This window comes from Vollenhovia emeryi, unplaced genomic scaffold, assembly GCF_000949405.1.
Source record: "Vollenhovia emeryi isolate VEMERY1.0 unplaced genomic scaffold, V.emery_V1.0 DF939142.1, whole genome shotgun sequence".
NCBI lineage: Eukaryota > Metazoa > Arthropoda > Insecta > Hymenoptera > Formicidae > Vollenhovia > Vollenhovia emeryi.
Genome location: NW_011967224.1, coordinates 2,215,689 through 2,233,562, shown reverse-complemented (window position 1 = coordinate 2,233,562; position 17,874 = coordinate 2,215,689). Strand labels below are relative to the sequence as shown.

The following is a 17,874-nucleotide window of genomic DNA, read 5'->3' as shown; positions in this document are numbered from 1 at the left end:
TAGCGAACCGTCCGAAGAATATTACGGCTGATCGTCATCAGCAAATTGTTGTTCATCTTTCTTTCCTCCGAAAAGAAAGAAAACATCCGAGGTAAGATGTTTCGGCCCGAAATCGACTTTACACCTCCGATATACGCAGTTTAATCAGCTGCATTATAAAAACGCAGTTTTTGCATTTGCAATAGCATGGCGTAGAAATAGAAATGTGAAAATACGTCGAAGAAAAATTCAAGTAGCGTCATCTGCTCGGCACCTTTTTTAAAAATAAATAAAAATAAAACAGTAGCGTCAGTCCCGATGAATCATCCGATCGATTGCTATTAAGATATATTTAAGTATGCATAAAAGTAGCAAACTGATGTGAAAAAAAGTCTCGAATTTGTGTGAATTTTCTATAAGTGGATCCGTACATATCCGTAGAATCTCTCGAGTGTTTGCCTGCCGGCAGGTCCGCGACCGGTTGGATATCGTCAGGATATATTCGCGCAGGAAATGGGTAGTTCCATTGTTTGCACATTCGTACAAACAGTGCAACTGCGAGGATGCGCTGGGACCTCTGTTTGATTTTCGAAAGTGAAGCTTCATTGTACGAGATACTGTTGTACGAGTGTTCCGTTGCATATGAAACAACGATGCGTTTCGAGGAAAAAAACGCAGATCTCGATTGAAAGGAGCGATCGATCCGGAACGAGCGTGTGCCGATTGTTGAAATCACACAAATGATATTTTCACGAATTTTCACGTGCACGTCGGGATGCCGGAAATTTCGCACGCACCCACGCAAATTCAAACATCGGGTTTGACGTGATTAATTCCGTGGAAACTTTTGCTCGGGGAGCAACCTAATTGGAAGTATCGAGGTGTTACAACGCAGATCGCGAGTTACGCACGCGAAAGAAGAGAAAAATGTACGCGCGCGCATACAAGCCGTAACGGAGAAAACCGATCAAATCAGGGTTCGATAGATCGATCGAAGGCACCCGGCTCCCCACCGATGTCCAGCACGCGAGCCATACCGCAAAAGGGTCGAGGGGAAAGAGAGCTATGCGAGAGAGCGAGAGTGTCGAGAGAAAGAGAGCCGCCGTCGCGAGAGGGAGAGGTCGGGTCCGGTGGGAGATAAAGCGATAAAGAGCGGCGTGCGCGCGAGAGAAAGAGGTTACGCCAGGCGGAATGAGGGACGGAAAGAGAGAGGGCGAGGAAGAGAGCGAGGGAGGGAGGGAGAGAGCGAGAGAGAGAGAGAGAGAGAGCCAAATAGGGAAGGAAGGTTGGAAGGAGTGGGGTGGCAGAGGGATGTGAGAGAGGAACCTGGTAAGGGGAAAGGGATGCTGCGTGTGTTGGCATGGACCAGTGCGTCAACGGCTGTTGCCTCACACGAACCGCCGAAATTATAGTTAGTGACCCCCAACGGATACTTCGAATATACTCTCGACTACCGAGAACGCTATACCGAGGCGGAACTGCCACTTTCGTACTACACGCGGGAGACGAAGATGATTCGAGGGTGCCGCTAACGAACCGCCAAAGGGCTCCCTTTGGGATCACCTAAGGGGGGACCGTCGTAGACCATCCTTCGAGCACGGCCGAACGATTTCCACGGGACGCGTTTCGACAGACTAGATTATTCTACTGGTTGCTCATAGATGGTTTTTTCAGTGAAGTGTTTCAAGAAATTGCCGATTATTTGTTCTCACTTCGATACAATTATATTCGTACATCAAAGTGCGCGATCACGCGAGAGTTTCAGTGTCGAATAATGACGAATGTGATGTCATGTATTTCATTGGTATCTACAGTCACTCGGTTAAGCGGAGAATTGAGAGTTTGAGACGCGAGTAAGTGAAACTTTCGAAAGGAGTTATTTTTCGTTATTGACGCGATTCATCCAAAAGTGTCTTTGAGAGGGTACCTTTCAGCATCAATCATATATTTCGATTGTGTCGGGCGCTTTGAAAAAACGCTTTAATGTGTATCGGTTCGTCAGTTATAACTAATACATTTCGCGTCGGATTGTTTAAAAGACAAATTTGTGTTGTCGTAATATTCTATTTGTCAAACTCTTTGAGTTATTCTCCCTGAAATGCTCGAAGAGATCGCAGTGCAATTTTCTTTCTTCTATTCTCCGTAAAGGATTTTCAAAAGTGATTAATATTACGTGATCGGTACTAGAATTTCTCCGGAAGACGGTAAACAGAACGAGTTCCGTAAGAGATTTGAATGCGAAGTTAAGCGAGAATCTTAGTCTTCGCAACGTCGTTGAACGTTCTTACGAAAGAATTGTAAGAAAACGAACGCAGTCGTTGTTATTACTGTTCTTAGCCTTAGAAACATTTTGCATAAAATTTTGTTACATGCTCCGTCAACTTGCGGTCTTGCCTTTAGAAAAATGTTGAAAACGTCGCAGCTACTGTTTTCATCATACCTTGCATAACATGTAACAATATGAATATCCATCTATATACTCTCGCGAGTTGAAGTAATTAATTGTCATTCGTATGTGACATAGAATTAATGTAGTAAAATAATTTCGAACGTTGTTTTACGAAGCTCCTCATGTGCAACCGAGTATAATGACCGATCTCGATTACTGATCTGCATGTTCGCCATATAATAGACTGTGTTCTCGTAATTGCTTTGATTATAGTTATTTTCATCTTATGAATTTAATATGTGAACTGATTCGTAATTTTGTGAAATTACGAGACCGTCATTGGCAGGAAGCAACGTGGTAAACGTAGCCACGTGCAGTTTGACACGCGGTCGTACGTGCGTAGGGGTTGGGCATTCGTGTGGGGGGTGCCTACCGGCGGGCGTTCTTTTTCCCCTATTTTTTCCGTCCCCACCACCATGCCAGTCTGCCCCTCCTGGAACCACCTGGATCTGGCGTGTCAGCCCCGGTGACGTGCGCAAAAATTACTGAATGAACGGTGACGTCACGAGCCAGCCGCGTGAAAAGTGTGCGAGTCGTTCCTGTTCGTGTCAACCGTTTTCATCCCCTTTCGTTTCTCTTCGCGCGTTACCTGCTGTTCGATCACTCCGTCTGCTTTTCTCTTTTCTCCCCCGAGTCGTCACGACGGTCAGAGACAATTTGATCAAGGCATTGCAGTTTTAAGATAACAGCGTGTAAAAGATTTCGTTAAATGGATTAAGGCTAGCTAAAGCGTCGCTGATCACCGACGGCCGCGAGAACGCTATCGCGCGGCAAGAACTTGTTTCAATTTTTTGATACTTCAATTTCTCCATCTATCCAAAACATTAGATTGCTAGATCAATGCATTAGAAATGAATAGATGTAGAACTCTCTCTCTAATCATGTGTTATAAGTTTACGAAAAAAATCTGCGATAAATTGTGGCAGAAACGTTACATGTAGGTTGTTTTGTGTTTTATTTCAGATATTTGCAATAGCTGTGCATTAGAAGATAAAACTTTCGAAGAATAAGATTGCCTTGGTTCATCCCATGGAAAAGTTTAACTTCCACGAAAGTTGACGTTATGCTCAACGGAAATAATAATCGTCATACGCCTATCACGAAAGATTAAAAGTGTGAACAATTCGCTGCCAGATTTATACAACAATATGCATACTTATATGAAACAACTAAAAGAGAATTATGAATCGAGCATTTATCTTATCGCCAACGTTATAACGAAGACTTGCTAAGATTAATGACGCCTCGAAAGTAAGCTACGCTTCAGAACTTTGGAAAAGAGACGCGACTATCGCGAGAAATGTCAGGCCGTTGAGCCTGGTTCGAAAGGTCATGCGTTCTTGAAGAATGCTCGCGAGATTCTGGTTCAGCGGTTGAACCGAATGGAAGGATGTTTCATCCGGTGTTCTGACTGCCTATGGATATATTCGGCCGTTGCAACGGCGGCAGCAGCGGAAGCACGGTAGCCGGAAACGGTGCTGGCTCAGTAAGGACGTCCAGCAACGAATCCGCGGGTGGTGGCGGCGGCGGCGGCGGCACTTCGAGCGGTACCAGTGAGAGCGGCAGTAGCGCGAGCGGCAGGATGCAGTTGACAGGAGCCTCGGCTCCTGGCGCAGCCGCCTCGCCGGAGTCGGGCGTCTCTCCGTTGACCGACGCCTACACCAAGATGACCAGCGATATCCTCGCTGAGAGAACCTTGGGTGACTTCGTTAGCGAACATCCCGGTGAACTAGTTAGAACAGGTAATTGAATGACGATAATGCTTCCGTAAAGAGAGATTATCAAGGACTAAAGGGATTGTAAAACGAGAGACCTTTGTGACTTACAGATAGAACAATGTAGATGTACATTTGGCATAAATAATGTTAGACCACTTGCAGCTAATGAGATGATATAAATATTTTGGTTATAGGCTCGCCGCATTTGGTCTGTACCGTTCTGCCCGCACACTGGAGGTCTAATAAAACCCTTCCGGTGGCTTTCAAAGTTGTGGCCCTCGGCGAAGTAGGCGACGGTACCTTGGTGACTGTTCGCGCTGGCAATGATGAGAACTGTTGCGCCGAGCTTAGAAATTCGACAGCTTTGATGAAGAATCAAGTTGCCAAGTTCAACGACTTAAGGTTCGTCGGCAGAAGCGGAAGAGGTGAGTCGTATGTCTTTCGTTATTTTCTTCGGTGAAAAATTCGCCACTGGCATCTGTAGCGTTCGAACGAATAATATCGTAACGAAATATCGTAACGAGCGACGAGAATACAAATGTCGGGTGACATTTTCTCGTCCTACTTTCCTATCCATTCATAAAACCCTAAAGTTTCTTGGTCTTTGCTTGAAGCGTGTCACCCTTCGTCTTTTATACCGGAAGAAAATGTGCCGGAGGGGTGAAGCACCGACGGTGGAAGCCCCTTCAAAGAATTCGCGTATACCGCGTAGTAAGGGTAGGTCGTGGACGTCTTGAGACAACCCTCGTTTTTCCTTGGCTCTTCAAGGAAAAGTCTTGCGTCTCCGCTTAGCTCTGGGGGTTGGTTTCTCGCGCCGCCAAGACCTTGGGGTGGGTAATGGCTTTTATTTGTCCGCATCGCCGTGCGACCTTCTCACTTTGCCGCCTAGCCTCGTCGAGGAAAGGGCGAAACGAGAGGGACTGAGCATCGTTCGAGGAAGCCGCCGACGTCGACGCACAGGGGCGGCTGATATTAATTGAGGTTTCAGTTGAGTTTTAATTAACGTTATTAGAGTCGGTATTTCGTCTGACTGCGTCTTTCCAACTTGCACTAAAGCCCTTGCTTATCGTAACTTAAAGTATCTGTATGTGCATCCGACCTACTTCTAATGATTTCGACACAATTGCTTAGCTTATTGAACAATTTAACGTGAATTGCGATTTATTTTATATTATTATATATAAATTTTTTAATATCAATATAAATTAGTATTAACATAGAAATATAGGGAACACTGTGACCCATACAGTCAGTTTTAATGCGATAATAATAATAATTATTATTATCAATATCCTATTGTCATATGTTTGATAGTATTGGTAAGGGAAGGCTAATCGCCTGAAAATCAGGAAACTCGTAGATTCTCTAGCTGAGAAGCGGGGAACTCTCTTCCAAGTTCACGGGAACGCGTCAGTCATTTGTCTGGGATTAGCTCTCAATTGTTTTCGCCGAGCACGGAATTAACATAAGCTAGGATGAAGAATGTAAGAGAAGTGTCTCTCTCGTCAGGATTCCTAACGGTTCCCTGGCGCCTTGAATATTCCCTGAAAACCGATGTGCACCGAACTCTCGGGAATTCTTAATGATCCTCTTGTTTGTCGAGCTTGGAAATATCCCCATGTATGAATTTGCGAGGATTTTGTCCCTTTGAGATTCGCGGAAGAAAATTTCGAGAAATTCCCTTCAGCTACATTTTTACCTCGTGCATGCATGTAATTAATACATTTATGATATTAGAGAAAAAAATTGTAGACGCGAAACGATGGAGGTTACGGCAATGCGACGCGTTTACGTAATGTACGAAAATAAGAATATCGCTACTGCACTCGGATACATCGCAATTGCGAGAAATTTAAGGAATTATTGTAAATACAACGCCGGCACTATGCTTTTGTCTTCGCTTAAAACCGCTTTTAGCCCGGACAAGATTGAGCGTACTGCTACGATAGTCGAGAGCTTTGCAATATCGATGATAAGCCGTAACCCCCTTCCCGCACGTTCGACCGTAATGCCTGCTCCATCACTGCAAAGTCTACCCTGAAGGTACCGGATTGTTTCCACCCCTTCGGCCCTAAGCCCTTTAACGAGATAGATCATTTGCGCGCTTATAGTTCCACAACCCATAGCAGGCAAGATATCCTTCGACTTTGCTGCCGCGAATAAACTTCGTCAAGGGAACGTCGACAATCTAACCAAGTTGCTTTAATTCTACAACACACTTTCCCTTAAACCGATTAATCACCTTGCGATATGTGACACAAACAAGAAGAGAAAGTAATAACCGACGGCATTAACTGCCTGTAATAGAAATTTCATGCGGCTTAATTTTAACAAACAGGCAAATATCTCTAGAAAAAATGTTTCGTAATAATTGAAAGAGCATGCGCGCAATGTTTAAGCGCGGTATATGTGGATTTGCTGACTTTTGGAACGGAAAAATAAGAGATATATTGAATCGGTGGAACGTATTTATTCGCGAAATGTTGATTTATCGACCGCAACACGAGACTCGTTTCACTCGGAAAAGAAAAACGGCGTTCACTCGCGGTGACGGCGGCAGTTTCAGACCGTAATCAATTCGTTATCAGACTGCAATTGCGCATTTGCGTTTCGTTCCGGGAAAATTGAAATTAATTAATTGGCCCGACAGTACACCGACAGCGTACAATGCCGAGACATGTGTACGCACGCGTAGTTGCACACACGCTTGCGGAGAGGACTATATGCTAACGAGCATAATCAGCGAATGGTCGAGGATGAGCCACTCTATGTCGCGTTCGTTGGAAATTTCCCGATGAATATGATTCTTACGTGCGATGCCAGAAAAACTCTTAGCAATGGTATTATTTCATCGCTTGCCGCCTATAAACAACGGCTCGAGACGAGATCTATTTCGATCGATTCCACGCTGTCGTCGCGCGAAATAACACAAGTCGCGGGGTCGAAAAATTGTAGCAGGGTCAAAGAATGGGTAGGCGAACAAGTCGAGCGTTTAAAAGATAAGGATGGCGGGGCGCGTTGAAGCTCGGTAGGCCGTGCACGACCTTTAATGGCTACACGGCGACTGGCACCGAGGGTGATACCCGTGTACCTACGCGTACCTACCTAACTGGGACCATCGACTCCGTGGCAGCGCAAGTGAAAAGGTTGGTTGGCAGCAGGGTGAGGGCACGGCGAGAATGGCGTGACTCGCAGCCAAAACCGAGGGGAATCCCCGCTAGAAAACGAAAAGCTCGCGTGGCGAACCACCGTGTGGCCACGCTCGACACTCGCCATTATTTCCCCGATGCCCTGCCTTCCACCTCCATTCGCTTTTTTCCCGCCATCGATCATCTTACGTCGCAGTACGGCGGACTGTGCCGTCTCTATCGACGCTGCCGGTGGGTTCAAGTCGACGGTGAACTCTGACCCGATCGATTATCGCATTCGCGACGTACGGAAACCTATCTAATGGATCTGATAGAAAAATACGGTAATGGCAGCTTGAAAGGGTAACGCGACCGTTGTAACGCATTAGTGAGAAGGACTCGTTTAACTCATCGGGCCAAATATAAATAACATAATGTGTTATTCTTCATTTCGTAAACCGGTAGTGGATAAAAGCACGCTACCTTTGCAGCATTATCGTATCTAATTTCAAGAAAATATGTTTTGAAGGATACATCTATCGCACGAGGGGGGCATGCGCGGTATGTGGGTTAGTAAGATTGATTGTTACATCCCTCTGTCGTGTAAAGTATAATAGTGTAAAGCAGCAGTTCCGCTCGCGCGTTGTAAATACCCGTCCCTTGCATCGCCAACGAAATTTACACGACGAGGGAGAGTGCGTTTGGCTGGGTGTGCACGGCGACGAAAGAGAGGGAGGGTTAAAATTGCGGTGAGCCTCTTGCGCGTGCAATTTTTACCGCGGTGACTTTTCGCATCGGGACGCTCCTCGTAATTTTCGTGCGCTTTATAGCGTGTTTTTGCATGTTGAATCGATAGCGATCGCGCGAGCAGGCTTTCGCGGCGGAGTTTTGGCGCTTAATGCTCGCGGGATGAAATTGCGGTGTACCGTTGCACGCGCGTTTTCACCCGCCGCGCCGCGCCGCCCTCCGCGCCGCGACGGCCCGCCCCGCTTTTTCCACGACATTATTTCACGCTCAACCGAGGCTTTTTAGCATCACGCGACTTCCTCCCTCGAACGACCACCCTCTGTTCCCTTAACTCGGCCGCGCTGGCTGGCCACTGTCACCGTCGACGACGCCCTCGATACATTACCGACGTATAATTCGGTTACCACGGAGTTTCGCCCGGCTAACCGCGTTTGCGAACTTTCGACGTCGGCTGAATAGGCGCGTCCACGAATCGTCGCGGGACGGAAACCGACGTCCGCCTCATTTTTCGAAGCCAATTTTCCAGCATTTCCGTACTCGCGTGCTTCGAGTAGCTACCGCGAATACACATTTATTTCGTTTCTAACGTCGCGGATCAATCTCGTAACGCTGTATTCTCTGTTTCAGGCAAAAGTTTCACCTTAACGATAACGGTGTCGACGACGCCGCCCCAAGTCGCCACTTACTCCAAGGCGATTAAGGTGACGGTAGACGGGCCGCGCGAGCCGCGATCCAAGACCAGTGAGTATCACTGTAAGCATTGCTGTTCTTATACATATATATATATTTATTACATTTTATTCTCGCTAATAGTCAATAGGGGTAGCGTCTTATCGAGCGTGTCGTACAAGCGGGACCCCCTTGTCGACAGCCTCTCGCCCATAATCGCGTATCTCCCGCGATGATTATCAAGACGCTCGACGGTAATCCCGACCGCGCGTTTTACAATTCGGGATTCGGCGAGCGTGTGAAATACGCGCGAAAGCGGGGGCTTTACCGGGACTCTCGCGACACGATCGTAATGCCTAACGAACGAGCGGCGTGGCACCGGGGGCAGTAAAAGCCGCAACTTCGAAATGGCCCCAGCGTGCGGCTTCGCGCTGGTCGGCCGTTACCCCTCCAAGGCTAAGTTTCGCGCAATTGTCATTATTTATAACCGCGGGGCACCGTGTCCCGCCATAACATTGACAAAGAGCTGCGGGCAACGCCCGCGGAGGTGTGTATCGCGGTGCTTCGGCGAAAACGCAGTGCGACGCCTACAAACTTGCCGGAGGAGAGATATCCTGTCGCGAGAGAACTCCTTCGCGAGAGCTAGTGCCGAGACATACAATTACCAGGAATTTCCCCCGTTATTTCGGTAGGTCGCTATCGAGCCCGGCTACGGGGCTTCCCCTCCTCAGGGGCGAGGAGAAAGGGACACGGCGTTTCTCATTCTCCGTTTGTTACCTACCGTGTAACCCACCGTGTATAATGCATTGTACCCTGTGTGTTTCCTAGCGTGTCAATTTGTTGAGTTGTACCAGGGACAATGATCTTTTCTTTAAAAACACATCCTGTTGTTAGTCTGACTATTTCAACCTAATAGACACGTCTAATAGACACGAATCGATTGCAACGTCGTGTTTTCTTACGAGATCTTTGTTCGCGATACAATCCCATTTCTTTGTTACCTCGAATATCAGAGCGCTAATACGCGTAATGTCGTCCCTGAAGACGTACCAAAAATATCCGATAGCTTTAATATATCGAGGCGGTCGCTCTGGGTAGCGCGGCATAAGTTTGGTACCTTGGGAAATTGCGACCACATCCGCCGGCTTGGCCGCATCTGCGGACCACCCACGAAACTTCCGTCATAAATCCAAAATATGAAAACGCGAAATTTCGGTGTACCGCTCGGAGACGCGCATCCAAGCAAAACACTACGTAACGTTTCAGAGAAGTAATTTCTCTTGCGATATTAATGCTAACTGTTCGTTATTTCGTTCAGAATTAAAAATGAGGATATTTTATTGCGAGATACGAATTACGGATCACCATGGAGATTGCATTTTTTTAACACGTCGATAATTAATTTTAACTCAAAATAATTAAAGTTACTCCGGTCTGAGAATATATGTTTTGCGAAACGTCACGGTTTTAAAAGCGTATAGCAGATTTTTAGAGATCGTTAAGAGCGTAAGGAAGTCGGAAATAGACATTCGTCGGCGCTTTGAATCTTCTATGAAAACAAACCGTTTACTGAATCAGGGACAATTTCAAGGGTGGCGGCGTGACATGAAAGAGTTTCGGCGTTCTGGGTGGTCCTCTTCTTTCGAGGCACGAGCCACGTGTCTCGTCTCGTCTTTGAATAAGTTACAAGGACTTGCAATTATTGTATTCTGGTACACGACAGGTTTATCTTGGTGCAATTTATTCAAGTAGGTACGTGATAATTAGGGGAAGAAAGACATCTAAATATTTCCTTTTCACACTCTGTGATTGGTAATCCCGATATTTTTCGTAACGGAAATAATCGCAATTTAACGTAGCGGATATATTATACGTACATTCAGAGAAATGTTATAAATTGTGCATTCGTGCATTCGACGATCAAACGCGAGAACGAACGAATGAACCTTATCTAAGACAATACCGAGCGAATGCCTCCAAAGGGTTGTAATTAATTAAACAAGCAATTCATTACACATTCTACCCTCGTCTGGTAGCCGAAGGTGGCCGTTGCCGCGGAAAGGCTGCGGGGCCAAGGAAATTGATTGAGGGAGGTTTAGCCTGGGCTTCGATGCCGCTCGCGAGGACTCGCCCATTCGAAATCGGGATTCGAAGGTTCGCGGGGTGCATCTTCGGCGAACGAAACGGCTCTCGGCGGCAATGGGAAAGATCGAAAATGGGTGTCGCGCTCACCAGCTCCAGCTCACGTCGAGAGGAGCTGATTTCGGAGCGCGGGTTGAACAGGGTGGGAGAGAGGCGGGAATTGGCGACGGGACGAAATGAGGATCTGTCGTTGCCAGCTGCTAACTCTCGAGAAATTCCCTGGCAGTCACGACGTGCAAAGAGGGTGTCCAATGAAATCGATAGCCGCGACTTGCCGAGGACTTACGACTTGGTCCAATTGCCAAACATTTCCCGTCTCGCGGAGGAATAAATCCGGAAATACTGTCAAAGATCGTCCACTGCCATATAGCGGAATGAGCGTGATCGGTAACTGTTGTTTGGGATGTTGCTGCTTGAACGACTGCGAAAAGAATACGCGTATAGAGTAATATCGGGATGGTTACGTGAAAGATTGACCACTGATTATTTGTTACTTGATTTAAACGGGCAAGCAACGTCGGGTTTAGAAGAGCGAACGATCGCACGTATGTCTATTCGGAGGGTCGCACGAGTGCTCGACGCCTAATGAAATACTGCGAAGAACGGCGAATTCAAAGGGTTAGGGTGGCGTGATAAATGCGTGGGTCGAGCGGCATAATTTATTAAATCTATCAAGCTGCCAGCGTAGGAAACTGCCGGCTATCTGAAAACAAATTCTCGTTCGACGTTGCCGTTTTCCGATCGCGTTCCGGTCGCGTGGCGCGCGGCCATTTCTCATCCCGCAAAGGTAATGCTGAAAATGGAATTTACGTAAACTTGAGGACGACTTACTTCTGAGAAGGAAATAAAAGGTGCTCTTGCCCGAAGAAACCTTCACGAGCCATAGAATTTTCTGCCGGGTTTCTCCTTCGCCCGGGTCCTGCGGCGTGCTCGAATCGCCGGTCGTTTAACAGGATCTCGTTAGTCTCGGTACCCGTCGGTATTCCGCCGTCGCGCCCCCATTGTGTCCCCGGATCGAGCGTACCCTATTCAGCAAACCGGCGGGAATTTCGGGTTGCCGAGTTAGAATTAGGGCTTCGATTGGATTATCAGGACGGCGGGAGTCCGCCACCTCCCTTCCGCCCAGCGACCCTTCGTGTCGGTCTCTCTGGCCTCCGGTGCCTTCCACGTTGAATCGTTGCCTTTAGGGGAAGAGAACGGGAACGGTGCCTGTGCGTGGTATGGCACACGACTGTCCTGTGTGCGCCGACCTCTAGCCAGGGACAGCCGGATAGGACGTCCGCCTGTTGGGACGTCTTTAATTGGGTTGGCGACACCGTCGCAGGGAAATAAAATGTATCGATGCCTCTCTCGTGTATCCCCCGTTCGTTTCCCGGCTTCCGAAGGGACGGCCTTGGCGTTTACCCGTATCGTTCCGTTTGTCGTCTCGCTAAATGAAAGATGCGCCTTGCACCAATTGTCCAACTATAACGTACGAATTATTTTCGCGTTCGTTTATCCGATTATTTCTATTCTATTCCTATGTGTAAATACTGCGTTTGGTCGGTATGCCGAAGCGTTCGCTTTCGCGAATGCAATAAAAAGAAAATGACGTACACAGATTAAGTATACGATTGATACATGTACCGGAGGTCCAGTGGACAGGCGCACGGTTGATCGCAGTGCTGTCTCTTTTAGGGCAGCAACAACAGTTTCATGCCTTCGCATTCGCTTCGCAACGAGGCGGTCCATTCTTCGCCTCGCCCCTAGTGGATCCGCTGCAACCTTTGCCAAACCCGTTGCAACCATTACCGAATCCGCTCCAGCCAAGGGATCCGTTGTCTTCTTTCAGACACGCGATGCCTGGCAATTGTCAGAGTAAGTAATTGGCCGCGCATGTGATCTCGTCTTCAATCATACGGCTTAGCTTTAAATTTAACTCGTCGATAACGTTGTCAGTACTCTATGTATATGCATGTGTCAGTCTTTTTATAGTCGATTGTAAGCACTTATTGTAACGTTAGAAATTTCCTAAATGTATTATTTCAGTAGCCTGTACATGTAGCGTGTGTTATGTAAAAAGTAAGACGTGCAAAACACGGAATTGTACGCGAGGAAGTGTTTTTCAGAATGTCACTTTATAACGGTTTCTCGCTTAATGGCGTTATGAAATTTAGATAATTTTTGTCATCGAGTAGGTGGCTTCCGTCGAGTTTGGGAATATTTTCAACCAGACTGCTACTGGTCTGAGTACAGAAGCACGGCTTTTGGGTAGGCTCGGCAGCAAGCTTCTCGGCTTCAGAGGCGGAAACCGCAAGCCTGTTCAAAGCTAGATTAAATATTATATTAAAGGGGTTGCCACGGAAGCGCGTCCCAGTCGGTTGGCTCCCTGTTTTGGGGGCGCAGCCTCACCTTCTCTCCGCGTTTATAACGTAGATTCGCGAGTTTGTGCGTAAAACGCAATGGCAAAGAGTAACGCCGAGAGAATGTTGCTCGTTGATTTTGATTTAAAAAAAAAGAAGCTGTTGCTCGTTGATTAAAATTTTAATGCAGCTGGTCGTCGTGATCAAATCTGACCGCCGAACGCGCGCGAACGATATATATTATCTATACGATAAAATTTTTAATACTTCTCTCGGGCGCGTACATCGATAAACGGTTCTGGTAGTGCGCAAGAAGAGACGAGAAAAAAAAGCTTAAACAATAATTCGAGATCAGCCGTTTTAATGAGTTACCTCAGACATGAGGGCTGACTGCTCCGTTACTAGCAAATTTCCCGATAAAATACGAAGCACGCCGAATATTTCCTTTATTAACTTTTTTCCCTCATCGGGCATCTGGTCGTCCGATATAATATGCGTACGCGGCCATATTATTCTCACGCTATACGCCTGGCGGATTCGATTTCGAGGGACACTTTCGTACACGGGATTACTTTTCGCTAATAAAATTGTCCAAACTTGGAATGTAATACGACATAATTAATATAACTAAAATAAGACTTTTGTTGAAATAGTATGGCAAAGCGGCCTGATAAACTTTTCTATAAGCGGCGAATTGGATTCGAGGCGATCCATGCCGCAGCGAATCTCCGCGAATACTTGGTGCGCAACTTTGAGTGATTTTCCATAAAAAGGGAAGCTCCTCTTCGGACCGCAAGGAATCCGGTAATGCCGAAGGATGTGAAAGCACCGGGCGGATAGCAGTATTTAGGGTTAGCTCTCGTGACGACGGTCCGGTGGCGCTCGCCGAGGCGGGCTCGGTTATTTGAGTTGGCCCCAGCTACGCGGGGGATGACCAACCCTTTGATCTCGATGTACTCTTCCGTTCCCCTCACTCTCCGCCGTGTCCGCCCGTGTCCCTCTCGCGAACGTTCGTGCTAGTCCTTTCTGCATTCAACCCCCGTGACTCATTGGAAAATCTATCGGGGATGCTGCCTATACCCCGCAAAAATACATCCGCCAAGGGGCGCACAGAACCGCCGCTGCCGCCGCCACCGCCACCGCCGCCGCCGTCGCCGTCGCCGTCGCCGTCGCTGCCGCCGATGCATCTCGCCAAGTGATTCGAATTGGCATATAATCCGGCAAAAATTTGCCTTTTGCCGTGGCCGTTTCAGCCTTCTGTTGTTTTATTCGATCGTTGCGATTATTATTTATCTTTTTCCACCGATGTGACCACCGGAAACATCAGGCATTGCTATCGATGTTTTTATATTAGCACGCTTTTCTTGTACGTATGTACGTGTTTATTTGTGCTGCTTGTCTCGTCGTCCATTGATTTTTCGCAATAAGCACCTCGACGTTAATGCTTCCGCAATTTAATTTTTACGAAGACTCACTTCGCTTTTGCGTCGATTATCGACTCTTCGTAGTCTTGACAAGACGTGCAATAGATAGTTTCTTTAGATATGTCCCAGTTTGGCCTGACAGCGAGCAATTCTTGGGGATACGGTAGCACGGCCGGCTACGCCGGCTACCTCCCGGGTCCCCTTTCGTCGTGCGCCGCACAGGCCTCTTTTCCACCTCCGCCGCCACCCCCTCCGCCACCACCGCCGTCGTCCACGTTGGCGTCTTTCGCCGGCACGGCTTCCATGGCTACGCCGACGGCACCGGACTCGACGGCGGGTTCGACTGTCACATCCGGCACCGGTAATACCGGCGCCACGCCGCAGCAGGACGCTTTTTCCGCGGTTTCCTCTCGTAAGTTCAGCTCGCACCGTACATCCAGTTTTCCCATCATTTTCACGTGTGACCGACTATGAGGTATCGCTTAACTGTCTGTTTATTCATGTAGCGTCTTGCTCAATTTTGACTGACCAAAGTGATATTTTTACGATTGAAATCAAGCTTACGAGTGACAGACTGAAAAATATAATTTGCCTTACTCGTGTGAAAAGCTTGAAAAGTAAAATAAATTGCAAGCGGGCTATGCCTCACGGTTGAAAATGTAATCGTTCGTAAGATGAGTGAAAAAGTTAGATCGGTCGAGAGCCGTTTGTCCTTGGCGAACTGAAATAGCGTATAGCTTCTCCTTCCTCGAATGTCACAGTCGTACCGGACACCACGACACCGGGTCAGTCCGATCCGTTGGATCCGCTGAGCAGCCTCATGTCCGGTGGCTCCTCCACCCAGAGATATCAGGACTACGTGTCACCCAGATCACTGTCCACCGACTCTAGCACAACCGAGAGCCCGGTGCACGAGGAGCAGGGCTTCGGGCAGAATTACGGCAACTACTTTCCAACGCCCGGCGTGCTTCCCAGCATCCTCTACTCCCAGCTCTATGGGAATCAGTTCCAGAATCCTGAGAGCGCCGAGCAGAGGGCCGTCGCGGATAGTTGCAGCGTAAGGCAAGAGGAAGTCAGACCGGATAACAACGTTTGGAGACCATACTGAAAGGCAGAATCGAGCGATTTCTTATCGAACAATTCGACTATCGAGAAATTGGGGAATTGACGGAAGGCAAGAGGGAAGTAACGCTTAACGGATCGCTCTCGCGCGGCTATCAGCTATTGTGACGAGATCGATAATTATAATGTGACGTGGTGATTACTTGAGAACCATCCGAGTGTCGAGGACGATTCTCGATGGCGAATTAGCACTAGTGGGCATTAAAACTTGATCCGGAAAAAACTCGGGGGACGAGTCCGTTTACCGAGGAACATTTTCCCGGAAAACTTTGGGACATAAAAATTGTTTTACCGGTTGTGTCTCACGCCAATAAATCTTAGAGGAGTGCAAATGAACGACGGGGATTTGTAATTAAGTGAGAACGAAATTACGTACGAATGAGCGAGTATGTGAAAGTGGTGTGTGATGACGACTACAATAATGATATTCATAGAATGTATATACGTGTACATAAAGCTAGAACATTGTCGTTTCATCGAATCATTATTCGCCGTTTTGAGCGATGCGATTTAGTTTCATCGATTACGTTTTCATAGTATATATAATTGCGAACGACTGTGCTGCGGGATCGTGCAATATCGTCGAGACTGACGTCGGCGATCTTAGCTTCCTTTTTTCGTAAACACATATATCTTCCACGATGCGCGTTCAGTTTCCTTTCGACCTGCGTTTTCCTCAAAAACCCATCTTTTGGACTGAAGAAATCCGGCTCCACGCGCTTTCGGCGAGACATTTGCAGCGACCCTGAGTTATCTTGAGAACTCGACTGATTCGCGAAAGGCTATCGCGTGCGGTCACGTTCGGATGAAGCCAACGATAAAATCGAATGGGATTCAATTGGCGTAAAGTGAAAAAGCTTCCTGTCGCACGAAAATGTCGCCGCGGAGAGCGCGCGAGCAGCGAAATGCTCGCAAGTATTCAACGAACGAATGAACGAACGTGCCGGCATCGAAGATCTTACATCGAAATTTCTGCCAATGAAACGAAAGCTCGAGGAACAACTCTCGCGAGATAGTTTCGCGAGAAGCACCGCGCCGCGCCGGCAAGAAGCTTGTCCGTTTTTGTAAACCGGCGACGGGCACTCTGCGTTTCCGAAAATGATTTCCGATACACATATCTACCAACCTATTGTTATCGTAGTTTTTGACCGAGTCGAAGTAAAAATGTATTTCAAAATATAAGCCAGGTATGACTTTTCTCTTTAATCTCCTACGCTGTGTGTCCACCGTCCTCCATTTATTATTCTACAATTTCCGCAAGCCATTTAATCTAGAAAACACCCTCTTTACGCCAATTTTATGTAGGTTGTTACTTTTTAAAACTTTTAATTTTTCTGCCATAATATTTACACTTCAATTTTTCTTTTTCTTTTTAGTGTCTTATTTTTTGGACGGTATCCTTCCTCTTCAAGTCGTCTTCGCTCAGATTATCATCATCATCTCGGAGGACTAGTGGCAGATCTACATAACAGGTAGGTAGGGAAACGAATCTCTACAGGGGTCTCGGTAACGCCAAGGGTTCTAAAGGATTCTCACTGACGGAAGTGCGTATATGCAAATTTGCAAAAGATTTAATTAAACCTGGTCTCGGGAGGGGAATTTACGTCTGCCTCGTAGCTCCAGCCAAGTCATATGTACGTATATGATGAAGGCGTGTTTCATATTTAGTACACCAAGTTAAGTTTATGACTGTAAATGTGATGTATTTCGGTATTACAGCGACGTATTTTTTAAGGTGTGGCACGCCATCCGTTCTCGAATATCAATTTTGTTAATTTGGACCGTGTGTCGTTACAACTTTACTAACGCAGATATACTGATAATAAGAAGAACAATGGTGTATTCGCTGTTTGTCACGCGAATTAGAATTTCCGTGGAGCAATTTTATCTCGCGAAAACTCTTAATAATTAGCATCAAACAACATTCGACATTAATTACGTCTGAATTTCGCAAACGAAAAGTTGACTTGAAATTGGTCAAAGGATACACTCTGGCGAAGTTTGATGCGGATTACGAAGCGGTCTGCATAAAGCAACGTACTTTTCTCATTCGATAACCGAGCCACCGCGCTCGGGCTAGTGTTTATCGCTGTTGGACACAGCGAGGACGACGAGTAACCTGATGGACATATGGCGGTTCGTGCCGGGGTCGGG

At 47.1% G+C, this 17,874-nt stretch overlaps 1 protein-coding gene across 2 annotated transcripts in view; it reads left to right on the top strand.

Annotated features, from left to right (window-relative positions):
- Window positions 1-16,922, top strand: part of LOC105566879 (runt-related transcription factor 1-like) — a 38,769-nt gene extending 21,847 nt beyond the window's left edge. Inside the window, exons 1-7 of one of the 2 annotated variants that reach the window (XM_012021267.1) lie at window positions 1,345-1,832; window positions 3,392-4,170; window positions 4,341-4,571; window positions 8,649-8,774; window positions 12,510-12,689; window positions 14,717-15,010; window positions 15,360-16,922. In XM_012021267.1, the coding sequence (XP_011876657.1) occupies window positions 3,846-4,170; window positions 4,341-4,571; window positions 8,649-8,774; window positions 12,510-12,689; window positions 14,717-15,010; window positions 15,360-15,706 (1,503 nt within the window). In that variant the 5' untranslated portion in view covers window positions 1,345-1,832; window positions 3,392-3,845 and the 3' untranslated portion in view covers window positions 15,707-16,922. Of the gene's footprint in view, window positions 1-1,344; window positions 1,833-3,391; window positions 4,171-4,340; window positions 4,572-8,648; window positions 8,775-12,509; window positions 12,690-14,716; window positions 15,011-15,359 lie in introns of those variants that run through there. The other variant, XM_012021268.1, reaches the window with a different exon arrangement.
- Window positions 16,923-17,874: the final 952 nt, after the last annotated feature.